This window comes from Amphibalanus amphitrite, unplaced genomic scaffold (genome assembly GCF_019059575.1).
Source record: "Amphibalanus amphitrite isolate SeventyFive unplaced genomic scaffold, NRLGWU_Aamphi_draft 000283F_arrow, whole genome shotgun sequence".
Classification (NCBI taxonomy): domain Eukaryota; kingdom Metazoa; phylum Arthropoda; class Thecostraca; order Balanomorpha; family Balanidae; genus Amphibalanus; species Amphibalanus amphitrite.
The window spans coordinates 413298-440588 of record NW_024881778.1 but is presented as its reverse complement, the minus strand read 5'-3'; the positions used below and the strand labels follow the sequence as shown (position 1 = coordinate 440588).

General features: G+C 53.1%; 1 protein-coding gene across 1 annotated transcript in view; it reads right to left on the bottom strand.

Moving 5' to 3' along the window:
• LOC122387345 (ankyrin-2-like) overlaps nt 1-27291 on the bottom strand; it is a 337978-nt gene that overhangs the window by 279184 nt on the left and 31503 nt on the right. The window contains exons 2-7 of the mRNA XM_043377461.1: nt 14751-14852; nt 11515-11647; nt 9209-9372; nt 3048-3203; nt 2560-2688; nt 73-270 (exon numbers count right to left, since the gene is read on the bottom strand). Of these exons, the coding sequence (XP_043233396.1) occupies nt 73-270; nt 2560-2688; nt 3048-3203; nt 9209-9372; nt 11515-11647; nt 14751-14852 (882 nt within the window). The remainder of the gene's footprint in view (nt 1-72; nt 271-2559; nt 2689-3047; nt 3204-9208; nt 9373-11514; nt 11648-14750; nt 14853-27291) is intronic.

Sequence of the window (27291 nt, the reverse complement as noted above, 5' to 3'; positions counted from 1 at the left end):
CACAAAAACGTGCCACCCTTAGTCATCTCCACATCACCCCTATCACCCCCTGGTCCACTCAGCTGTGGTCACCTTGGTTTTGGCCGATATGAAGGCGCCCTTTTCGAGCAGCAGGTCGACGACGTTCTCGTGTCCGCTGCGCGCGCCGCAGTGCAGCGGCGTGAGGCCGTCGCGCGTCTTGGCCTCCTGGTTGGCGCCGCGCTCACAGAGCAGAGTTACCATATTGGCCTTCCCCCACTTGGCGGCCACGTGCAGCGGCGTGATGTGGTGCTGAGAACAAACGGAGAGAGGGGGTCAGGTCAGGGGTGCTGGGAAACGGACACAAAGGGGGCAGGTTGTGTTGGAAACGACATGGGGAGGCAGGAGGGAGAGCTTAGGTTGCTTGAGGCTGAGACAGATCACATACTACGCCATGGCATGGCAGAGGGGACAGCTGTCATATGCACCACCGTGATATGCACCATAATACAGGCATGAAACAACAGTTTCATGTCTATGAAGATATGAAGACTTCTAAATACAAACTAGCTCAAAATTGTATGAAAAACGTGTTTATTTCGTTGTACGTATTACAGTTTCCATCGACTTGGGGAGGATCAAGCTGACATCGACCTGGGGTGAGATTGATGGACCACTGTACCATCAAACAAACCGGCGTGTTCTGTTCCAGATGTAAACCCAGATACAGTGATATCCGGTAATGAGACCCCGCTAATGAACATCATTGTACACATGCACCGTAAGCGGTTCAGACACGCAACTCAGCAATTACGGTAATTGGAACAACTCGTAAAGTCGTAAGTGCGACTCGTAAAGTCAACTGATCCAGGGACGGTCCTGAAGTCGACTAAAAAAGTACGAACAAACGTTATGATGTATTCAGTCATAACCTGCCACAGCCTTACACACTAACGAGGCAAACGATACCAATAATACCCTTCCTAGCCCATCAAACAGCACCTCCAGTGCCTGGTAAGTTGCCTCTACATTCACGAACACATGACCCGTCACCACCCACTTCTCATCACTTACCACCCCATTTCACCCCCCCCCCCCCCCACCATCACCACCACACATCAACCACCCCACCGCCGTTCATCAGCGCCGTGCCGCCCTGACCATCTAATGGAGACAGAACGGTATCTGACTGGCCACCAAGGCCGGCCGGGGCTCTGCTAGGAGAGCTGGACAACACCCAGCGCGCCCGGGGTCCGCTACGAATGCTGGACGACAAAGCGCAACCACCCAGGCTGGGTACTGGGAGCGATAACCGAAACACAACGCAGCCACACTGCTGGGAACAGAATGGACACAATACGAGTACACATACCACGACTGCCGAGACTGCCAGAGTTACGATAGGATAAACTATCAGACCGAGCCGAGACGGTCATATCTACAATGGGGAGACCTTCCGACCGGACCGAGACGACAAAGGTTAAAACGGGATGGGTCATTGGACCGGGCCGCAGTTACAACAGGATGAACCGGGCTAAGCAGTCACAGTTACAGAGAGACAGATCATTGGACGACAGGGACAGGACAGCGGTTACATGGGGTTGAGCCGTTTGACAAGACTGATACAGTTTTGTGACCCAGCCACCGTCGGTTTCACAGCCCTTCCCCGTGTAATCTGGCCCTGCCCTATTAGCATCACACATAGACTCCGGCCTGTGCCCTCCCCGTCCCGCGGCCCATAGTCCCCCACCATACCCACCTTGGCCATGTAGTTGATGTCCGCTCCCATACATCCCCCTCCCAGTCCCCTCCATACCCACCTTGGCCATGTAGTTGATGTCCGCGCCCCTCTACACCATACATCCCCCTCCCAGTCCCCCACCGTACCCACCTTGGCCATGTAGTTGATGTCCGCTCCCATACATCCCCCTCTCATTCCCCCACCATACCCACCTTGGCCATGTAGTTGATGTCCGCTCCTCTCATTCCCCCACCATACCCACCTTGGCCATGTAGTTGATGTCCGCGCCCCTCTACACCATACATCCCCCTCCCAGTCCCCCACCCTACCCACCTTGGCCATGTAGTTGATGTCCGCGCCCATACATCCCCCTCCCAGTCCCCTCCATACCCACCTTGGCCATGTAGTTGATGTCCGCGCCCCTCTACACCATACATCCCCCTCCCAGTCCCCCACCGTACCCACCTTGGCCATGTAGTTGATGTCCGCTCCCATACATCCCCCTCTCATTCCCCCACCATACCCACCTTGGCCATGTAGTTGATGTCCGCTCCTCTCATTCCCCCACACACCCACCTTGGCCATGTAGTTGATGACCGCGCCCCTCTACACCATACATCCCCCTCTCATTCCCCCACCGTACCCACCTTGGCCATGTAGTTGATGTCCGCGCCCCTCTACACCATACATCCCCCTCTAATTCCCCCACCATACCCACCTTGGCCATGTAGTTGATGACCGCGCCCCTCTACACCATACATCCCCCTCCCAGTCCCCCACCCTACCCACCTTGGCCATGTAGTTGATGTCCGCGCCCCTCTACACCATACATCCCCCTCCCAGTCCCCCACCATACCCACCTTGGCCATGTAGTTGATGTCCGCCCCCTTGTCGAGTAGCAGAGAGGCGATGTTCTGGTTGCCGTAGTGCGCCGCGATGTGCAGCGGCGTGAAACCAGACTTGCTCGTCACGTCCGACTTGTGGTCGTTCTGTCCGAGACAGGTCATAGATTTCAGGTCAAAGGTCGTTGAGCATTCGTCACAATTGTGAGGATCAGGGGTTAAGTTGCCAATGGTCATCCGACTACGATTGAAAGGCGCAAGACGCAAGCCACGCTTTATCATACTAGCCGAACTACATGATAACAGCACCACCTTTAGAAATACAGTAAACGTCATCATAGTATAAAAAGCTACATTGAATTGAAAAAGTCTAGTCTCCAATCTTCCCTTCTTCGTGTCAAATTCTGTTTCTATTGTTATCCCAAATCTCTCTTCATCCCCGCCCGTTCAATAATCTCGCCGATGTCGCTGACCCTCCTATGACCTCGAGTGTGCTCGGTACGGACCTGCAGCAGTAGAACGGCCGACTTGCAGTCGTCCTTTTTGGCGGCGATGTGTAGCGCTGGCAGCCGCACCTTGCCGCGGGTGTCGTTCTCCAGGAGGACGGCCACCACCTTATCGTGGCCCTGCTGGAGCGCCACGGCCAGTGGCGTGAACCCGTCCTGGGGAAGAGCAGAGGCAGGGAGGTCAGACGGGGGTTCGGGCAGGTCACCGCCCGGAGAGAGACGGGAGGTCAGACGGGGGTTCAGTCAGGTCACCACGTCTTGCACAGAGGGAGGGCAGATGGGGGGGGGGGGGTTCTTGCTGTTCGTGGATCACGTATGGCCACCACTGGCAAGCCATGGCAGTTCAAGCATGAATGAATTGCTACCGCGTTAGTCGAAAGATACGAAACGCCTTTAAGAAAGCATGAGCTGTTGCATTATCTTAATGAGGAAAAGGAGCGAAGTTGTAAGTTTTTTTTTTCACACACGTTCCAGCACGTCCCAGCGAACAGAATCTTTTACAAATAATGCTTTGTGTATTTCGAAGTGATAATATACAAACAGTTAGCCCTGGTTGGTCAGCGCGTCTATATGCGTGTCAGTTATGATTAGGCACGTGTGTATCGGCCTATACCCGGCCCCAAGGCCGTCCCTCTCCTCCCGTTCACCCCTTCCCCTCCCTCTACTGACACAGGTGGTGAGGGTGGCGACACACAGGTGTCACCTCCCCACCGTCCCCTCACTGTGAGAGAATGTCACCATCCTTCGGTCCTGTCAGCTGATGAAGTAATGGCGGTGCTTCAAGGGGCGTTCGTATGTGCTTACTACTTAGTGAGGTTGTCGTGCAAAAATTAGCACAATTGACCAACCGATATCTGCTTGCATATTTTAAGCTGCTGAGCAGCCTTTTCATCCTTTCCGAGCAGCAGCCCCATGGCTCTGACCAGTGTGACGTCAACGATAGACCCAAGTGACGTCGCCGACATCTCCCGATGGCGTCACTGGCCCAGAGTTCCATGCTTGCTGACTGAACGGCACAGCGCGGTCTCGGAAACGGCGATTAATATAAATTGGCCGTCCGCGGCGCTCGACCGTTTGAGGAAGCCATCAGGAGATCACATTACCACGGCGGCATAAAACGGCAGACGGGGCCGGCGGCAGCTGCGGCCCCGCTATAAATGCAGCGCGGCGACCGAAAAGTCCCTCACCCTGCAAAGGTCGTCTGGTTTGAGAGGCCAGAAAAACGTCCTATCCTATCAGTTTATTCTATATCCAGTCTCGTTTCTGTTTCACGCTCGTATGAGTGTTATTCCACTGAGCATTCACGCCCTGGGTCAATATTGGAGTCTCGCTGTGTTGCCACTGATCCAAATGTCCCTCTCCGCATCCGCAGTCGATTTCATATACCGAATTTTAAAGAGTTATCTTCACCAAAGAACTCCGTGAGGCGTGCGTTGTCTCAGTACCCCTAACCCTACCTACACCCTGCCTCAGTATGTCTCGGCATGTCTCCGGGTCAGCAGTGCCAGCAGTACCCCCCCCCCCCCTCCCCCCCGATAAACGGTCCCCGCCGGACGGAACCCATCGACCGACCACGCCCCGTACAGTCTCCGGCACCGCCGCCCAGACGGCCCGTACAGTCTCGAACACAGCTCACAGCGGCGGTGGCTTTGATGTCCGGACCTTATCGAACGGGCGACAGCGACACTAAATACATAATTTAGAGGACGGATCGACCACCAGAAGGAGCGATACCTAACGCTGAGGTTTTAACCCTACCACATGTGAGGACTCAGGGAAAGTCCTTTGTAGACGACAGCCGAATTTGTCAAATATTGTCAAAATGTTACCAAAATCATTTACCCACAATCCACATTCACTAGAGTCTAGACTATTATTCCCTATCCTGTTGTTTATCATTCCACTCGCCCGCATTAGGCTGTCTGAGAGTGCGCTGTCTTGCGGCACAGCATGCTTCCAGGCGCCGACCCCTGCTGCCATCTATCGGGAACTTTATAAGTCGTCTATTGCTTCGGCAATCTACGGTAAATGAAACTTTCTGCCTCCGCCATCTGTGAAAACCGGCCAATTTTCGTTGTCGCAAGTAAAACGGTCATCGAACATGAATTGTTACTGCCGGATGAGCAAAACGAGAGAAGAAACATCAAGCCTGCCAGGTAGGTAATTTCGTTTGGAATTATTCCGCCGCGACCAGTCACATTCTATTTCCGGTCGCTGTTTCCCGGGCCATCCAATCCCCGCCCTGTTAGCTCCGTGAGATCCTGATGAGGGACTATGTATGCTGGCTGGCCAGGGCGTCCGCGGCGCTGATGGAATTTCTGACAAAGTCGCTCTGAATTGTACTAACTGCTGACAAATGGATGTCCACGGTAAATGGTACGGCATGGCTTTGCCTGGAAACGACTCAGACGGCAGAGGAAGACGGTTCAAAGCTGCACATTCTGGGACCGTCCTGGGAATTAACTATTGGGTTGTGATCCAAAAATGGAGTGTTAGTTTTGACCCATTTGATCGGCGCCAATAGCGGCGATCAAAGTCCCAACTCCTCAGGCCCAGTTCACGCTGTCCAGGTCACCCCGGAGGTCAGAGGTCGCGCGGCCCAGGTCATCCCGGAGGTCAGAGGTCGCGCGGCCCAGGTCACTCCGGAGGTCAGAGGTCGCGCTGCCAGCGCTGAACCAACGGGCGGTGGGCCGTGCTACTGCTGCTGAATTATTAACCGCCCCGCCCCGCCCGGTAACGCCCGGGTGTGGTCTCTGTTACCAGGGACAGGCTGTCCGTGACCCGACACCTCGTGCTGCACGGAAAACGCCAAAATAGCAGCCGTGAAAGGCCTCCCGTGATGTGGGTTTCAGAGAATCTTATGGTAATATGGTAATATCAACTGGGTTCATAAAACTGTGGCATGTGTATGTTAGTCATGTGTACGCCACCATCATTTATGAGCCAACTATGCAGCACACATCAGAGATGAGCGCTTTACTCAGGAGCACATACGCTTCCTATCTCCTGCCCAATTAAAATTTCGTTAACAGATGGAAACTGTTATAAGTTTCCCGTGTCGGCCCGCCCCATGTCACGCCCCTGGTCCTGGCGCGTGTCTCCATCCTACTCCATCCCCCTTAATCACCACCGTTCCGGTCAGCCCTCGGCGGCTGTATGGCCGGTCGGCCGCAATCAGGGACACCAATCGCTCTGTGTAGCTAGGGGCAGAACAGTGGCGGTCATTTAGCCAGAGGCGGACACCCAATGTCCGCACTAACAGACGCGGACATTTAGCCGACGGGGACACCAAGTCGCACCCCGAGTCCAGGCTAACAGCGGAGGTAACGGCGGCGGACACCCAGTCACACCTTGTCAGACTTGTTACCAGAGGCGGCGGTAACACTGCGGTGGTAACATGGCGGCGGTAACAGCGGCGGACATTCCGCCCAAATTCCGCCCACATCCAATCAGACCAAGTGCCACTGGCGCTGGGCAGCGGGTGTCTCCAATCTGGCAGAACGGTTCTGTGCCGGGGTCCCTCCAGCGGGCCGGGAAGTCTGCAGCATCGGGTAACGACAGCCATCCGTGGAGCCAGCCTTCCGGACGGTACTGTACTCCGGACCAACGGATACGGGATAGAGCAGCTAGCTACGTGATCTGAGTCGGGCCGTGAAGTGATGACGTGCGCGATGGAACGAACACCGTTCTTGAGATGTTTTAGTTGGTGAATGAATGGCTTGACGCTAGGACAGTGGAAGTACTGGTGCCTATAGCGGATAAGGATATGCAAAGGCCTCTTGTTTTCAATGGCTGTCTCCTTCTGAAACAATGGATTGACAGAGCTACGTGAATGTACGGTGTTCAGCCGTTTGCCTTTTCCCTGGCGTCAGAAACATCAGCCCTAGACGCAGACCCTGACTCACTCCATCTGAACACACGGCATACGCAAACAGTCGCCGGGCCGAGCGTACGGTACGTGACGGATCACGACCGTCACGTCCGTCACGGCCGTCAAAGGGCCGTCACAGGCCTGTCGGCCGGCGGCTGACAAACAGCCAACCTCGGCGGAACACAGACTCTGGGGCGGGGTACGGTGACTGGGGCTGAAAACGCACCGCCCGGCAGACAGTCTGTCCTTTCAATGATACCTTACCTCCGAGGGCTATGCGAGACTGGTGACACTCCTTTCCAGGATAACCCTGCACAAATCCTCCTGACAGGCCACACGGCCACAGCCGCCCCAGCAGCCGCCGGGTCTGTATTGACCCAGAGACCGGCGCTGGCCGGCGGCAGTGGCAGTGGCGGAGATGACCGTCCCAAGAAGAGCGCCTCGAGTGTGTGCTCTGGCACTGATGAGAAGGGCGGGGAGGAGAGAGAGAGAGAGAGAGAGAGAGAGAGAGAGAGAGAGAGAGAGAGAGAGAGAGAGAGAGAGAGAGAGAGAGAGAGAGAGAGACGGAGAGAGAGGGAGGGAGGGAGAGAGAGAGAGGGAGGGAGGGAGAGAGAGAGACGGGGAGAGAGAGAGAGAGAGAGAGAGAGAGAGAGAGAGAGAGAGAGAGAGAGAGAGAGAGAGAGAGAGAGAGAGAGAGAGAGAGAGACGGAGAGAGAGAAGAAGGCCAGAGAGCAGTGCTGATCTACATAGAGCACATCCCGATTACCTCGGAAGTTCGGGACAGACAGTTGGACAGGGATTGATTACAGTTTGCAGGCAGTCGAGCATATGAGATGAAAGCTAACTTATCCAGGACTGCGGAAACCCACAACACAGTCAGTGCTGCCCCACTCCCTGTTCTGCCTGCCGCCTGCCTGTCTCCTCTATCGCCAGGTCGTTGCTCTGTCCTCCCCGGAGGGAGCACCTCAGATTGGTCAGAGCGGGGCAGCATGGTAACGCACATCGATTGCGGCCTGTGGCCGACGGCAGTCAGCGCACGTGGAGCGAGGAAAATGGGGCATAGACGGGAATAATGAGACGCTAATGAGGGAAATGGGACGAGAGATAAGGGACGGGGGAGAATAAACAAGTACTAGGAGACGCGCAAGACTACTGTCGAGTTCAGAGAGGGAGTTTTAGGTTAAGTTTGAGAGCAATCTTGAAGAATATAAAAAGTAACTACACAAAGACGCATAAAAGGCTCGTCGTGATCTGCAGTAAGCATGGCAATTGGCATCTAGTTACACCTAAGATTGTTGGAATGAACAAAAGGAATTACTCACTGTGTAAATCGTAAGTATAACACAGGTGTTATTTCTTACGATACTGGGTCAGCAGCTCCTTGCTGGAGCGGGTCAGAAGCGTCTCCTACCAACGGCTGTCATGGGCAGTTCGACCATACACCTCAATACGTGCAGAGCGCTGTCCTTGCAGTACCTTCCTCCCCCCCCCCCCCCCCCGGCGGAACTATCTGCAGCGTCGGCCGGTTTATTTGTTCTCCAGCCCACCGCCACCACCCTGCCCCATCATCTCATCTGGCAGCACCGTTTGGCACCCCGACACGGCTGCCAAATGCGACAGCGGAGCTACCAGACGGGGGCTGCATACACGATAAGGTCGGCGGACGTACCATCAAATACCTGCTCTGGGGTGAGAGCAGGAACACCTTCTCTGGGGGAGAGGGAGCGAATACCTCCACTGGGGAAAGACCGTCGCTGTTCTAGCCTCTAGGGAAATCTCCCGTTAGGTCCGGCTCCAGTAGAAAACAAACGACGCAGGGGCGGCGAGACGCGCAGAGGGAGGGACAGAAAAATGAAACCGATACGGGCGAACGAAAGCTGAGTTTTAGTACCGCCGTCGTTAGGACTTCAATTTCACTGGTTAATCGCGTGTGCAGCAATGGCTGCATCCATCGGCGAACACATGTTCGCCTGTGATGTGTTCGCCTGTGTTCAATTCCCACCGAGAGCAATTCTCCGTTGCACCTCTCTGCATATTGGATGCTGAACGATTCTCACTTCTGTTGCGATGCTCTGGTTGGCTCTGCTGGCCACTATACTGCCTCAGTGTCTCCGTATCTCAGTTGATATCCCCGTAAGTGTCTCACCTCCGTCACGATGCTCTGGTTGGCTCCGTTCGCGCCAGTGTATTGTCTCAGTGTCTAAATCAGAGCCTCGCTGCCTCACCTCCGTTGCGATGCTTTGGTTGGCTCCGTTTCTCAGTGTTCCTGTCCTGTGTCTCATTGTCTCACCTCTGTTGCGATGCTCTGATTGGCTCCGTTGGCCAGCAGGTACCGCACCACGGCGTCGTGATTCTCCTGCGCCGCCATGTACAGCGGCGTGAAGCCATTCTGGCTCTGGGCGTTCACGTTGGCGCCCGCCTGCACCAGCAGACGGACGATCTCCTCCTGGCCGGCTGAAATAACGGGAGGGAGGGAAGTTAGATGGACTAGTTACTCCTGGCCGGCTGGCAAACGGGAGAACGGGGGAGTTAGATGGACTATCCACTCCTGACCGGCTGAAAACGGGGGGGGGGGGAGGGAGTAGCCAGACGGGAAGGAAGGGAGAAAGACGCACAATAGAAGGATGAAAATTCGACCCAACCGTAATATATTTTGTGTAACAGCTTCATATAGGTAAGCTGTCTTTTTTATCCAGATTCACCGCGACAGCCATCTGCATCCTTCCAGAATCGTGTTTCAACTGCGCGTCCGTTGGCACGCCCGCGTCTCAAGGCAACGTCCCGTGAAGTGCACCAAGCGACACTGCCAAACAGGGTCTCAAAGGGGTCTTGGCGGGTTCGGCTCACTCAGGGACCAATGTCCACCAATCAGACATCTTCAGAAAACACGATACTCCGCCCACCCCGCCTACGTCACTGATCATATGACAGGATAACCTAACAGAACATGGAGTAGGGCGTCACTTGTCAGTGACGCGTCCTAACTATTCGTCACTCCGGCCTCTATTCGCCCCCATGTCCCTCTAAATCCCTCCCCTATCTTTCTGCAAGTCACGACGTCCTTGCTGCAAGTCACAAGGTCCTCGCTGCAAGTCACAAAGTCCCCTGACCCGGGCCAAGTGCGTCATTTGCCAAATGACCGCGGCGTCAATAAAAATAAACCAACTGGGCACCCGCAGTGACGCATCCGACAAAGGGTGGGGCCCTCATATGGCCGCAAGGCTGGCTTTTTCAAAACATGACATCTACTTGTAAAATGTTTCTACCTGGGACCTAGCAGTCAGACAGTAATTCAAATGCCAAAAAGCAAACAAAACTAAATGATTTATGCATTGATAGAAAGTTCGTATTGAACTTCCATTAAAAAAAATCATTGATGCAAAATAGCTAACTGTCGTTCAATTTTTTCCGTTCAGTTCATTTTCGTTGAGTAACAGAAGCAAAACAATCAACATTTCCAGTGCCCGGAAAAGATAAACTAGAGTTGTGTAATGTGTATGATAGTAATTAGATTAGGAGCTTCGGACATCACCCATACTTTGAATCTTGTTGCAGATGATAACTTATCAAGAACCTGTGACGGTCCTGAATCATCACTAGACTAATCAGTCTCCCTCCCAAACCTAATCAGGAGGTGGGATTATAATCATAACACGCGTGTATCTCGCATAAACAACCACAAATGAGCCCCTCCCGGCGCTCTATCCCAGCGTACACCAGTAATTGGTGTAATAAACACGTGAGTAACGCGGTGTCAGAGACGCGGAGCAGGCCGGCGGTCAGACACGGGGGACTATGGGGTGGGCAGGGGCAGCTGGGGCGAGCGTGAACTTAGCCGCCGCGCACTGCACTGATATACTCGCATGTCGGATAAAGGACTTAGCAATCACGGCTTATGGCGAGCCTCAACAATAAGGAAATTAACTGATTCAATCCAATATTTAGAATACTAGACAGAAATCAATCAATCTGTCCGATAAAGCGGAATAGATATTGCCCCAAATACAAAACCAAACAAATGTTTAAAGCCTCGCCCGTAGACGCAGAACTGTCTGTCCCAGATGTTCCAGCGGACCGACTGGGACTGTCAAGGTCACACACAGCAGAGCTGCACAGCTGCGTGCATCAAAGGTTACAACCACCGTGATGAATAAAATGCCCACAGTGGGCCGCGCGGACGGCGGAGGGCGGGCCGGAACGAGCTGATGAGCTGGGGAGGTCAAGCGGCTGATAATGGAGCCGGTGCTATACTGCGAGGGTCGTGTAGAACTGTTCATGCAATGCATATTTTTAGCAATGTAAACAGGCCTAGCCACATATAAACAGAAATCGCTTGTTAATTATAACAAGCGTACAGTGAAAACGAAATGTAGTGCGATGTAATTCACTAAAATATCGAACGAAATTTTACTTTTAAACCTCTTGTTTGTTGGGGGTTAGGGGCGCGCCGACTGCGAGGTCATTTTGCGCCCATTACTTTTAAACCTCAACTTTCTTATAACCTTTTGAAAGTCACCTATCCACCCACACCGCTCGCCCTTTCCTGTGTAACAAACACGCACACACTTTCCAAAGGGAGGGGGGCGGATCACTCACCGAGGGAGGCCACGTGCAGGGCCGAGTTGCCCTTTTTGGTGACTGCGTCAACATTTGCCCCTCTGCTGAGCAGTTCACTGACGATGTGGCCGTGGCCTTCCTTGCTGGCCAGGTGGAGTGCGTTTAGACCGTTCTGGAACAAGACAGACACAAACGGCACAGTCAGGTCAGGTCAGGTCATACGAAAGACGGGCTCTAAACGAGGTCAAGACTGCAAGAGGCTGGGTATTTCGTGGTCGGTCAATGTAGAAGACAAGAACAGTCATCACGAAGCTAAAAAAGGAAAACAGGATTCAGGATTTAAATTAACGGCATATGAAAGCCGCTGAGCAGGGGCATGAGCACAAAAAACGGCATATAGCATACGGTAAAGATCGGGTATAATAAGACATAAATTGCCAGTCTACTGAGAAAAGTCGTTTTCAGTGAGCGATGAGTTCAAGACAACGCAAGTTCTGCAGTTATATTTCAGAATAAACCACTATGGATGCGATTTATGACATATGAAGCAGAAATAAACGGCCATTTCGCAAAAGTATGTCAGTTTTGACGTCATTCCGGAATGACGCAATGGCGATTAAGCAGCTATCCAAATAGATAAATAAGCGAATCTTTGAACAGAAACCGTAGCTATGAAGCCAGCGGTCCTACCTCCTGGCTCGTCAACAGGCCCTGATCTGTCATTCAACTTGTATAAGCCCTATCCACCAATAAGCAACAATCTCTATCCCACCTACCTAATTGCAGAGTCTGATCCCCTGCAGAGTGCAAACTGCACACTGCATAGCCAACGCCATAACGTCAATTAGAAGCTTATTACTGCAGGTAATCATGAAAAGCGTATCGCTAGTGTTTTCATGTCCTATAACGCCATGTCTATTTCATATAATTATAATGTTACTGAAGGTAGTTTCCGCTAAAAACATGGGCGGCGGAAAGGTGGGCACCGGAGCACCGTACCCCTCCCCCCTTTGATTTACGCATTTTAACATCAGCCCTATGGGCGTTGCATGGAAAGAATTGGTCTCTGGACCAAAAGTCGCCAGCGCCCCCCCCCCCCCTAATTGCAGGTGTGTTACGCCGCCACTGGCTAAAAAGATGTCTCCAAAAAACAAACTCAAACATATTAGGTACTAAAAAAATCATCAACACACCTATGAACAATAAAACGGGAGTGGTCACAACGAAATGGCTAGAAAAGTAAATAAATCACAAATTATCTGCCGTATAAGTGCAAACGACCAAAAACTTGAAACTGGCGATAACAGACACAGTTCATTCAGTCTTTTGGAGGCTCCGTCTAGGCCACCTCTAAACTCCCTCTCTCAGGATTCTAGAATCACAGGACAGCCGCCATGACAGCGCGCATCGATCGCGCCAACGCCTCCGCCTCGCCACAGACGCCGCCGATCGCCGTCGCGCGCCCTGATTGCGCTGATCGAAACCCGATCTGAGCAAACAATGCAGCGGCGGCGACCGATCGGACGGCGGTGACGGTCGGGTCGGGGGTGAACGATGGCCGAATAGAGCCGCAGGATGGCGTATAAAAGAGCAATAGCGAGAAACTGAGCGGCCAGGCGAGCCCGAGTCTATCCTATCCGTAAAAATACGTTTTGAAACGGCTGAGAAGATTTTGATTGGAATCGAAAAACAATAGCAGCTCCAGTCTGATAAATTACACCACCTTGAAAAAAATATTAAATAGCGAGATAGCATAACAAAAGGAATTGTAAAATGGGCAATCAGTGAAATGAATAACGCCAAGAAGAGTAAATTATTATCATATAATGCAATATTAGTAGATGGAAGCCGATGACAAGGTTCGTTTAAGACTACAGTCGTTTCTTGTCTAATGTTTATGAACATCACTGATCAAAAAAGAAACATCGATTGCTATCAAAGAAATTAAAATGCCATTTTTATATCACAGGCTGCTAAAATCCGGGTAACGCTCTTGGCACATCGTGACCCGGACACCTCACCACCACTCCGTTCCACCCCTCAGCCGCAGGGCGTGACCCGAGTGGCCGCGGGGCGTGATCCCAGTGCCCGCAGGGCGTGACCCCGACTGGGCGGCGGGCCGACCTTGTGGCCGCAGCACGCGCCCCGCACCTGACGGCGGGTTCAATAGAGCCCCTCCCCCACCTCCCCCACCCAGGCCGGGGGGACGGGTCACTGAAGGTCGCACGATACGCCTCAGGCGAGACGAAAATAACCACACGTAGCACCCGGCCAGGAAAAATGGCACTGGTTCGGCAACAAAGGTGGATATCGTTGAGCTTCACACCAAACAACCGAACGCCTTTGAAAAGAAGAACTTACTATCCCTGTACTTAATCGCCTTCTTAAATGACAGTAAATTAATATTTAATAGTCCAATGAAAAGCTGTCACGGTTTCACTTTCCGGCCAATTCTACGCGGACGAACAACAGCGTGCCTCCCGGGAGGCCTGTTTCGCTAACGCGGTTGGTCTTTAGATTGATGGCGCTGCTCTAATGGCGACCCTCTGCATCGTCCAGCGATCGAGCTGAATTCACGGCGCGCACACAATGGTGCGCGGCAGCACGGCCCGTGTCGTCAGCAAACCGCGCGTGTTCTGTTCACTGAATATTTCAGTGTTGACCGGTACTGGACCAATAACCAGTGGTCAGTACACCGCAGGTGTTCTGTTCACTGTGAGTTAGCGCCCACGGGTGCTGGGCTAATGACCAATGGGTTAGTACACCGCAGGAGTTCTGTTCACCGTGTGTGACTCGGCGCAGACCGCGGCTGGACCAATGCCAACTGACCGTCACCGAACCACTGCAGGCGCCAATCAGTCCCATTAGAGAACAGACGTGACTCAGCTACCTAACGGCGGGCAGACAGACTGAATTGGATCGGACTGAGTCGCGACGGCCGGATAACACAGGACATATTGCCGTAGGTTCAATGACTAGCGAATGAAAAGGATGGTTACGATCGAAGTTTACCATCTGCACTGAGAAGGTATTTTTGATAAAAAAGTTCAACAGATTTTTGTCCACAAAACGTAAATACCTGCTCTAGACCAAATCTTCTCGGGGTCAGTCAGAGCTTCTTCGTTTGTTCCAAGCTACACCAAGTGTCAATCCAAATTCCCTACCAATCGCTGCACGTTTTTACGTTCTACAGAGTTCAGTCAGCTTGTCCTCCCGGTTCACCCCCCGCCGCGGTTCCCCTCCCTCCACAGTAGATATATCCCTCGCCTTCTCACCTGGTTACATGTGTTGATGTCTGTGCCGTTTTTGATATAGTCGAGAACCTTGTCCAGGTTGCCGCCCCTGGCTGCCCGTAGGAAGCTGGAGCTAGCATCGGACTGAAACACACAGAGACAGGGCAGAGGTCAGCCGAGGTCACACAGCGCTGGGACACGGGCGAGGGGAGGAAAAGTGGGCAGGTCATCCACAGGTTACACAGCGGAGTACAGAATTACGATAAATTACCGAAACTTTATCGAACCACCAAATACATTAGGTATAGTTTGCTGTATTGAAGAATGTATTATTGCAGTTTTCTGTCACGACACTGCTTTCTTCCATACGCACTACGCATTGTTGCTAGGTCAGCCTGAACCCTCACCCGCACCTCGCCGTGGGGGAGGGGGGGTCATCGCCAGGGGGCCATGACCGGGACACCCTGCGTCATTAGCTGAGTAGTCAGGCGTGGGGTCATCAGAGTCATCAGGGAGATAGAGATGGTCAGATCGCCTGACGTGACCAGCCACGGATAACAAAGCGGGGACGCGTTAGCGACGGTACCGGCGCTAGTAACCATGGCGTTCCTAGCGGTGTTCACTGTTCATACCACCCAGAATACTGTGAGCCTAGGATGTCATTGGAAGGGCCCCAGGACACAAGGATCCCACAAATCACCAAGCGAGGTAGTCAAGCGAGGTAGTGGTAGTAAAAGTGACTCTTTTTCACATTATTTGCGTGCAACCGCTGAGATGCGATATGTATTCAAGTCCGAGCAAATTAAAAAAGGAGCGTAACCTGCATAAACATAGGTCCACGTCAGCGAGTCATGTCGACATCATGTAGGTAGTTTGTTTAACTGTGTATACAGATGACAATTTTTCCCCTCGTCCTTCATTGCGCACCTGCCTCCCCTTAAGATAAACAGAGACCGGCACCCACCCTGTTTTACCGGTCATGATCGGAAGATCAAAGGACATGCCGCCGCCACCAGTGGTGGTACTGAGATCATTGACCTGACGGGGGTGTCCAAAGATAACAGAGGGGGCTTCCGGCTGAGACCATCGGGTCAGGTCAGGGAGGGGAGGGGAGGGGAAGAGAGGAGGGGGACCTGGAACGGAATGCTGGTACAATGAGGTACTTAAATGACAAGCGCTGGCTTACTGGAACAATTTCTTGCGAGTGTTGCTGAATTCAACATGAAATATGCATGGGAATGTGGAAACTACTGTAAAGCGCAAGACAGAATTTGAATTATTTTAAAAGCCAAATGTTATAAAAAAAAATCCGTTACCTTGAGTAAGGTCCTGAAAAATAATAGACGAAGAATTTGGCGGACTTCAAGCAGTCACAAAAGCAGGTGAACTGCAGTGATGCCATGTCATTAATAAGCATGCACTGTGCATAGCGAGTACGCATTGCATATATGATACAGGCTTTACCACCACCATGAGTAAAGGAACACCAGCCGCCTAGTTGCGCTCAATTTGCCTAGCAGACCAATGATCATCCATCAGTTAGTATCGCCGCCCTGCCCAGGGTAACACGCAGTGAGCGGGCCGATCCACCCATCCGTTACCCCCTCCCCCTCCCTCAGTAACTGCCGCCGGCGTCGGTACGACTCTGCTAATGGCTCCGACATGGCGCAGCAGCGATACCAATAATAAACCGGGCGGCAGGGCCTCCGGCGGCGGCGTATACCGCCCACTGCCCACTGCACCCACCGCCATATTCTTCATTGATAGAGAACATAGTGAAGCACTTTTGTTCAAAAATGCAAAAGTCCACTGCTGGGACATATTGGCATTTTCCATTAGATGGCACCGTATGTTATTGATCACCAAATAGCGCTGATACAACACAGCCCGATTGATTTATCATCGAAATCACATTTGGGCAAATGTCGGCGACATTCAGCCAATAAAAAACAACAGACCACGTTCACCGAAAAGTTGCTGTGATATTCTGGAATGTGACGATTCAAGTTCGCCATTTGACAGACGATGCATGAACTGTGATCTCCACAGCGAATTGGCATCACTGTTCGCATTATCCTCTGTTCACGCACTCTCATCCCTTCTCTAGCTCCCCCCGTTCCGTTCGTGCCCGATCTCCCTCTAGCCCCACTCCGTGCGTCAATGGACCCCGTTCGATGCCCGGCGGACGTCACAAGGTCTGTAGTCGCTCCAGAATGGCCCTGCCTCGGCCTGTAGCAGCTCCCAAACAGTCGCTACAAAACGACCACGCCCACGGCTCCAACTCAATCAGCATGTAGTCGCTACAAAACGGCCCCGCCCCTCGCTAAAACCCCGCTACCCGTCGGCCCCTCGCTTGCTGAAAATTGCCGCCACACAGGCTTCAGCCGCATGGTAGCGGTGCGTTTTCCAGTGCTGGACGGCAGCATGTGTTTAATCAATGCGGAAAATGGAAGCGAAGCATAGTTTTAGAAGGCCATAGGTAGCGGGAAGTGGAGAAATGAAGCACGACGGAAAACGAGCCTGGCATTTTTAGCAGGGGGAGGGGAAGAATCAACTATCTTGAGTGCACTTCTGAGCGTAATTATTTGGGTTACCAGCTTAAAAGTGCAACGCCTACCATCAACAGGAAGTCCACGAAAACATTACTTCATTCGAAAACGAAACCGTTGCCGTCACCCATTTCTGGAAACATTGCGACATCGCGCCGGCTCCCCGTTCAATCCATGAGCGCTCGTTTCCGCCGCCTCCGCCGGTACCGTGATCAGGGGCCAAACTAAACAGACGGGCCGCGACCCCTTCCCACGCCCAGGTGAGGTCACTTCTACCTCAGGGCCAAACAGAAGGGCTGTGACCCCTCCCCAGGCCCACGTGAGGTCACTGCTGCCTCGAGCCAAACAGAAGGGGTGTGACCCCACCCCGGGCCCAGGTGAGATCACTGCCGCCCCGGGCTAAACAGAAGGGGTGTGACCCCTTCCCGGGCCCAGGTGAGGTCCCTGCCGCCCCCGGGGGCCCAAGCAGAGGGGTGTGACCCGGGAGATCACCCCCGCCCAGGGCCCTGTTGGGTCTGTTCAGGAGCAGCGGCGGAGGCTCAGTTTACGGAAAGATCTCGCTGATGTCAGCCGGTCGGCAGCAAATGTCACTGGCAGGCCATGGGCGGTTTTATTGCCGTCATCTTATAAACAGGAGTTGCGAAACGGGAGCGAAGACGATCATCATCCGGGGAATGCAGTTCCTCTATGCATTTATCATCAAATATCGCCACTCCACGTATTCGCTTTTACGTACAGGTCTCGCGGGTTTTAGCGGTAGGTTTTGCACCTAGAAAATTTAGTTTACTTCAGGCTATATCTTCGTCGTCTTAAGCTTTTAAGTGTTGAAGATGCGATCGACTTGTTGGGTAATTCAAGCCGGCCATGATCGTGTAAAATGGCTTCATCGTAGATCGATTAGTTTCTGAGATATAACCGGAAATGTAAAAGTGCAAAACCTACCGCTTAATCTCGCGAGACCTGTACTTTCCAGCCAAGTGTTTAAGCTTGTTTTACACAACCCTGTTCTTTCAGTGCCATCTTTTTATTATTTTTTTCCTTAAGCGTGTCCCGGCATTCAGCATTCTAGGCATTCACTGACCCGAACATTGCCAGAACCGCCCGCCCAATGGGCGCCCATGCCTGGCATAAAAGCATACTGCCACGAGCCACTCCTCGACAACAATGCGGCCTCTCCATGAAAGAGCCCACCGCCTTTTGCGGCCACTATAGCAGAGAAACAGGACCACCACCCGAGAGAGAAGGAGAGAGGAGAGGTGGGGGGAGAGGGGTGGGGCGTGACCTCCATACAGCCGCGGGGCAAGCGGAGCCGGCCGGGCCGCAATGGCAGAGCAAACAGACGGTCTGATGACGCTGTCAACACAACACACAACGAGAGCCGCGGGATGGCGGCGGCGGAGGAGGCAGAAAGGTAGAGGGGAGGATGCAATGAAGGAGAGGATGGGAGGGATGGGTGAGGGATGGCTGCAGACGCGGTGGAAAGACGATGGAGGATAAGGAGCGGGAGAGAGAACAAAAGAAAGGTCAGAGGAAGTGAGAGGCAGGAAGGGAGGAAAAATATAGAGAGGAAGAGGGGGTAGGAGCGAGCGAGCGAGAGAGAGAGAGAGAGAGAGAGAGAGAGAGAGAGAGAGAGAGAGAGAGAGAGAGAGAGAGAGAGAAACAAAGCGGCGTAAATAGTCATATACGATCCGACCGATACATCGATTCACGCAATCATTCCAAAGAACTTCTCAGTATCAGACATTAGCCAAAAATAATTACTGCAAACACTCGAGATAAATTACATCATGGCAACATCACCCTAAAAAAAAACATGTTCTGGTCGCAGCCGAAAACGATGGGGGCGGCTCCTCCTCGACAGACAAGATTGATGAAGTCAGTAAAAACACCCCAGGAAGCTCCGATCGGGGGATATTAGCGGACCGGAGAGACGATCCGTGCCGGCGGCAGGTCCGGAATTCCGGCTCCCCGGACCCCGCTACCGGTCCGTCGGGCATCCGTACGTCTGTCTGTCTCCGGGGTGCCGCTAATGACCTGCGTCCGGGTCACACAGGGGTCACGAGAGGTCAAGCAGAGACGCGGGTCACCAAGGGGAGCAGGTTCCGCAGCTCACTTGCCATTGCGACTCACAAGTGGTTATGCGCGTTCTTCATCAATTTGGCACGGTTTTGACCTAACCGTGGTGAACAACACGGCGGAATTTACCGAGCCATAGTCGTAGTCCGCTATCGCCCGTCGCCGTGTTTGTTTGGTTTCCACAGCGGTCGCATACCGCTGACTATAGCAGTATCGCGGGAATCAACCGGGAGCCTTCCGCAAATAGCTCCTGTATGCCACACATGGGAAATGGCTCATACTGTGAGGTGCCCTGATAGGCAGACGATAACGATACGTGTGTGTCAAAAGGTCAAGGTAAGTAGCACCAGACAGAAATAAAGTTCTGAATGGCGCTCTTCGCTAAAAAAGCGGCAGATAAAATCCGAAGCACACATCCAGTTGAGTTCTGCCGGATTTCTCTCACCGAGTCCGCGTCACCCAGAAATGCCCGGAAGTGGTGGCGTCTGACCCCTCACCCCCGGTCAGTCACCCCCCCCCCCTCCCCGCGCCCTTCCCCTGGACCCCTGAATCAATAGATGAACTGGCGGTGGCGCAGTCAGACCAACAACAATGACTCGACTAGAGGGGCGGGGGGGGGGGGGGGTGAGTCAGCCAATCGAACCGCCAGACCGCTCCCCAGAGGAGCTGAGGCCGAGTCCACTGCAGAGACACCCGATGAAGCTATCAAGAGCCAGGGAATGATCCGGAGGGAAAGCTAATTTTGATCACATCCAGTCTGCAAAGCAGCCAAGGTTTTGCCTGGTGTAGAAATGCAGCGGATAAATAATAAGCTACTGTGTATTTCGCCGACATACAACTTGCTTTCAGTACGCATTCAGCAAAGAAATGCTTAAAACGTAGCCTTTTTTCGTCAACTTGAAGATCATTTTAATTTTAAATGGCTACAAAAGACCCAAACCGTTCAGCCATTAGGCTTCGGTCCGCCGCTGACACCGCCCCGGGGCAGACAGCTGTTTGCGTGCACCGTCAGCTGACTGCCGATGGCGGCTATTGATCAAAGGTTAGCCGTGTCACCCGGGGCGGTAGAACGGTTAGCGGTGTCACCGGGAGCGGTAGAACGGTTAGCGGTGTCACCAGGAGCGGTAGAACGGTTAGCGGTGTCACCGGGAGCGGTAGAACGGCGGTTGGCGGTGTCAGGGATGCGGTATAGCGGCGGTTAGCGGTGTCACCGGGAGCGGTAGAACGGCGGTTAGTCGTGTCAGGGGCTGCGGTAGAACGTTAGAAGAACGGTGGCCGATGACAGCCACTAAGCCACACACCAGCTGCACTTGGAGGCCCGATGATATGTCCGGGGAGAGAGACAGGGTGAGCGGAGGGATAGGCGTCCGGTCGTGAGATATTCGGTAAGCAAGAGAAGAACCAAAATCATAAGTCCGGGTCTGAACATACACGCAACCCCCACCCCAGCCCCAGGACCAGGGGCGTAGGCAGGGGGGGCCACTGGGCCATGCCCCCCCTTGGGCGCCGAAGGCGCCCTTTGCGATTGGAGGGCGCCGATGGCGCCCTCCAATCGCAAATGCAATAGTGATATAATCGAATCGAAAAACAATCGCGACTGGAGGGCGCCCTCCAATCGCGAATGTGTTTACAGGGAAAATACGGATGGAGGGCGCCCTCGGAGGACGCCCATTCCAAATACGCCCTCCAAATACGGTTGGAGGGCTCCCTCGGGCGCCCTCCAACCACATTTGTAGGCTGTAGCTCTCTAAGCGTAACGGTGGTCGCGTAAGCCGCTGTCCTGTAAATAAGCGCCCTCTCACCCGAAGGCGCCCTCCTGTAGGTCGCCACCCTGCTACACATTGCCGCCCTTTTGCTGATCGGCGTCCTCATAATTATTGGCGCTCTCCTACCTATTGCGCCCTCATGTGAAATTTTGAAGGCCGCCTTTCTCCCTTTTGGCACCCTCTTGTTCAGTGCCGCCCTCCTACCTATTGGTTCCCTAGTCCTTCCTGTTGAATGTTAATCGGGGCCCTTCTCCTATTGGCGCCCTCGTGTAGATCGCCGCCCTCCTAACCACTGGCACCCTCCTGTTGATCACCGCCCTCCTATCCACTGGCACCTTCCTGTTGACCAGCGCCCTCCGCACAGACGCCCTCCTGTTCGTGTCATCCTCTTGAGCAAAGGCGCCCTCCTCACCATTGCCACCCCCATTTTAATCGTCACCCTTCCGCTCATTGGCGACTTCCAGTTGATAAACCGCCCTCCCACCTATTGGCGACCTCTTGTTGATCGCCACCCTCCTATTGGTGCTCTCCTGTTCCTCGCCACCCTCTTACCTGGTGGCGCCCTCCTGTTGATTGTTGATCGGCGCCCTCCTACCTATTGGTGCCCTCCTGTTGATCGCTGCCCTTCTATCCATTGGCGCCCTCCTGCTGCTCGCCAACTTCCTACCTATCGGTGCCCTACTGTCGAAACTCGGGATGTTGATCGAGGCTCTTCTACCTATTAGTGCCCTCCTGTGGATCGCAGCCCTTCTACCTATTGGCAACATCCGTTGATCGCTGCCCTCCTATCATTTATTTACTCCTTTGGCATGTTTTTCAACTTAGTCGTTCTATTGCACAAAGTTGATGTCTTGCCTGTGAAAACTGCCACAAATGAACGTGCATTCAGCACAATGAATGAAGTATCTATACCTACCAAAACTATCTACGCTCTACGATGCATAAAACACGTCTTTGGTCTTAACGGATTGATCCTACTTTACGTGCATCATGGCATCTATATGGATTACGATTAAGTATTGTCAACAGGTTCGGGCGCAACAGCAGGCATCTGAAGTTTCGGTGATTGAAACTGGTTATGTAAGTACACTATGCATCTGTGAGAAGGCTATGAAGGCTGGTCTGAGGTAATTTGGATGATGTTTACGCATCTCGCGCTCCGGTATCAATCCGATACGGTGATCTGGTGCGTAGATATGCCACCGCCAATAAACTTTTATACATCGACACCCATGAGCCAAGCTTTCTGTACAGTTTGTGTGGCAGCGGCCCGACCAAACCTTAGGTATTTTTTACACCTTCAAATTTGGTAAAAGAGCGAGAGGAGCTTTGAACAGTGATCGTATAAAAGGCGTGCCTAAAAAGCGGAGGAAAAGGTTGTTTTCAAAAATTTCGCGCGCCTTCGGCGCAGCATTTCAAGAACACTTGACCTTTTGTGACCTGAAGTATAAAGAATACACACGATGCAAAATCAATGCAGCACGACCTATACGAGGTTACGCAAAAAAAAAACTGGTGGCATGGTAAAAAACGCCTCCCAACCCCCCAACCCCCACTGAGCGATTTTTTATCTCGCGACCGTATGGCGCCCTCCTTGGGTGAGGTGGCGCCCTCCAAACCCTTGCCCCCCCCCCCTTCGCGATTTTCTAAATACGCCGCTGCCCAGGACAACTCTTTCCTGCATCGTTCCACGATAATATAGGCATCATACCACCCCATAACAAAAGCCTGCATCCTTCCCGAGGCTACTTAGCACGTCACGGGCCACTTAGCGCCGGACCTGGCACTTAGCTCGCCATCGCGCCGTCAGCTGTCCCGGCAGCACCCCCCCCCCCCGTCCCCGGGACAGAGGGGCGGCGCCCACCCTCTGCCATTGTACCACTCTGTTCCGCACCGAGTCATTGTCAGCGTGTTAGGTGCCATCGGAAACGCTCCATCGAGCCACGCTGGAACGGGCGGCAGACGGCGACCCGGCCCTATACGGCGGCGCACTGTGGACTGTGCCCTACACAGCGGCACAAATGTGCTAATGGGACGGAGGGGGCCACGGACACCGGGAAAATACATTTTCCATTTAAAATGGGATTTCTCTCGGGAAAAGAAAACCTATTAGGTGCATAAATCATGTGAATATAAGTTAATTTTCCATTTAAAGCTGCAAAAATCCACAAAAGGCACAAGAAAAGCGTAACGAGATACGTCGTCGGATTTCAATCAGATCGTTAGCATTCGGCGCGTCTATACACGGCGCACAGAGCACTGCATCCTCAAGACCGCGGGATCCAGCGTCGCCCCCAGAATGGTGTTCCAATCTCGTTTGAATTGTGTACAGACACTCTGCCAGACTGCGGCCTGACACTCCGTCAGACTGCGGACTGACACTCCCCGCCAGGAGTGCCTCCCACGCACCCTCCGGTGCGAGATGCACAGACACGGTAAGGACATCAGTGCAGCGCCGATATAAGGCTTAGTGGGTGGACAGACTGCTGACAGGACGGTGACGCATTGCAGACGCTGAAAAGAGCAGGGTGAGAGCGGCAGAGGGCATGTGAGTGGCACAGTGAGAATGTCAGGGTGAGAACGTCAGGTGAGAGCAGAGTGAGGACGCATTGGGTGAGCATCGAACAGTCCATTTAAATCTAGATAGTAGATACATCCATCGAGCCGGAAGTAAGACCAGGGCCATACATTATGTCGATGACACTTGAGAAACGATCAGCAAGCAAGGTAGGCCAGAAAACCTATGAGCTGACTATCTCTTGAACAGCAAATCTCAGTGGCAACCATTTGAACAGCTTAGGTCCGAATTATTTATCCACAGATAAGGTGCACCAAACTGCACGGCCTAGCCGAGTCTAGCTAACATGTGACACGTCAGATAGACGCACCCATCTCAGACAGGAGAGCTTCGTTGGCATGAGCTTCGAAAGCTTCGAGAGCCCCTCTGACATTTAATGAACGAACGCAGAGGCGCTCCTTACCACTGACAGAAATAGGTTGGATCAATAACTCCCGATTCAGTTATATAACGAGATGCTCTGGAACTGGACAGGTTCAATCTCATGTCGCTGATGCAATCTATTGCAATTGTTGTGTTTTTATAGTCGCACAAAATGCTGATGAACGGATGTCCTGTGCGTCAGAAAAAGCATCCAGTTATCCTTCCCAGTACGAAATTCGTGTCCATGTCACACGACACACCCAACGCAATTTTTGTGACGAGATCCGTATTTTGCTAGCAAATTGACAGCAATTCCAGAGACTGCCGACGATACAGAACATGTCTGACCTATCTTTGAGTCGGCACGCCACGCCAGCAGTTTAAAGCGCTGACAAATTAATCAATAGCCGCCACTGCGGACACCGTCGAAGACACTTGAACGCATGCGCACTGCAGTGACGTGTCACCACTGCCACGCCCAGACACCTGGGTGACCTTGACCTTTGACCTTTGAACCGGAAGACCGCCTCACCAGTGTTGACATTTTGAACATTTCACTGTGAAACTTTCTAGCTCGTATAATTTACGGGGTAAAATACCCGGATGATGTGCCAGCACTTTGAGCCGGATGCGTCAGCAAAATTGGAACTCTAAACAGCAGCCGATAGACAGCGGACAGCTTCACGCGTCCCAGCGGTGCTCGGAGTGACGCCCTCTGCCTGCTCTCCGCTCTGCCCGGTGTTTATTTACACCCGCCCGGCGGCGCTCCCACCCTCTCCCTCTCAGCAGTCGGACTCACCAGGCTCTTGTTTTCGGTGACCATGTCTGGCCAGCGGTCGGCAGCTGCCGCCGCAGCTGCTGCAGCTGTTCGGCCCGCAGCTGCTCGGCCCGCAGCTGTCGCTCTCTCCCGCGTCACTCGTCGCTCGGTATCGGCAGCTCCCCTCACTCAGACACTCACCGACAGCGACTGAGCGCCGCCGCCGGCCGCCGCGGCCTCGAAATGAGAACCGACGGGGCGCGGCTCGCTGCGCGTCGACACCGACGCGTCGGCAGCGTCGGCCGCGACGACGGCGATCTATAGAACGGCGGCGGCGTGGGAACATTGGGCTGCCATTGAATTAGATGCAGAGGATCCCATCAGGTGACGATGGATTAGCCAATTGGGCGATTTGCTCGGGTGACCAGTCGGACGATTTGCTCGGGCTGTGGATCGGCCGATTTGTTGATAGTGGACGGACAACTTCAGACGCTGGCAAGTTAAGACAGCCGGCAAGACAGCGGGCCATTTAGAAAAAGTTTCAGATTGGTGTCAGATCAATTACATAGCGGATAATCAATCGCAATCTATGAGAAACCGTTTCCAAAAGATTCATGAATGATAGAACAATATCCGACATTGGTTCGAATGTCCAGGATTCACCTAATTTATCTATCAGCCGGTGCTCAGCATCGATAATTTGGCATGCAGTGGAACGGCCCTGGGCCGATCTAGCGATCCGTTTACGGCTCATTGGCATTGCCAACGAGTGAAATTATTGTAGCTCGTTCACAAATTAGCCTGGAGCCTAAATCACGAACTAATAAATCCTGGATATCTGCAAATGGTTCCATTGCGAAGCGGCATCAAAGCATCAGACAGTGATTCATACCATCGCCCAGATCGAATTTACAGTCGATCGAGAAAAACGGCTACGGATGTCAGTGTGTCGGTTTGTTTTGACACAAAACATGGCTCTGTCTCTACCACAGTCCAGTAAGCTGTCACCGAACACCGTGCGGCCAAAGTCCTCTCCAAATTCCTCTGAGCCCGCAATGACACATTACCCCCCCCCCCCCCCAGTGACAGAGTTCAGGGCCCACCGACTGGGGCGGGGCAGGGTGGGTGGTGTGACGCATTTACAGATCACCGCGGATGGCAGATGGACAGATTGTGTGGCCGCGTATGTCTGTAAACACACAGACAGGGCTGGGACAAACACTGGACGGGCAGACAGGACTGACGGAGACAGTGGGCAGACAGTGGCCAGACAGTGGCCAGACAACGGGATAGACAGTGTCTTAGAGAGTGTTCAGACCGCGGGCAAACAGCGGGTCCAGACGGCAGCCGGGACATGTCCCAAAGCCAACAGACGATTTCAGAGACTAGAATGCGGTCTAATGTCTATGCATGGCAGAAGAATACAGTGACGGAATCGGAAGGGACATGGACGATGCTTGAAATCACAATGATCATACACGGTCAGTGCTAACGCAGTCATTATCACATGACCTATCACAACCTATCCAAAGATCACATTTCACCATCACATGCATTGCGCACGTGCCGTAGAGTTCCCCTCCCCTCCCCCAAATCGTCACCCCTGCTGACCAGACCGCATGGCCAGGCACGTCCAGCGGACCGCCCGTTAACCGGCCAATGCATATGGGAACAGCCGGTGAAATTATGTAAACAGGACACAGCCCGCGGCTAGTGGGCGCGCCGGGGGGGGGGGGCTAGGCGCGGTCCCAATGCAGACCGACGGTATGCGCAGTGCCGGAAGATATCGACGCATGTCTGAGGCACATGGATTCCTGGGCATGGTAGAAAAAAACGTCGAGAGGAGTGCGGCAAGCATTGACCTTCCTTTCTAGCTGTTATGTGTAAATAACCTACTAAAAGATTTCGGTGAAGATGCACATTTTGCAAACCATTTGACCACTGCTGGTTTTCATAAAAAGCTAGACTTCCACAGGGAGACTTTCTCAGACGATCTAACCTCCAGGAGCCCACAGAGGCAGCTGATTGACATCCTCTTTGGGACAGGAAGCCGGGTAAATTCAGCCCGAGGTCGACAGCTGAGGTTAAACCGACTGAGCTCAGTGGCTCTGACCCGAATTGAGCCGCAAGGTCCAGAGAAGCCAGAGAAGTGAGCAGGACCGGCGAACACTACCCAGCACCGCCCAGCAGAACGGCAGATCAACAGTCCCGTGAACTTGGCCAGCTATTTATAGTCACCGGTGACTTCGTATGACGCCAACAGTCCGAGAATCGAGCAAAAACAGTGTGAAAACTCCGAGCGACCTTGTTACATCGTCGTTTCATCCAAAACGGCAAGTCTTTGTTTCGATTGTTCATGCTTAGTCTGTTCAAAGTCACTGACGCATTTGGACGCATCTCGAAGCAACATAACTCGTTCTGGAACGGTCTCTGCAAAACGTTGCTTAGACCATTACAGTAACAGCAGTAGTTAGCCGCAGTTGCAGAATAGCGC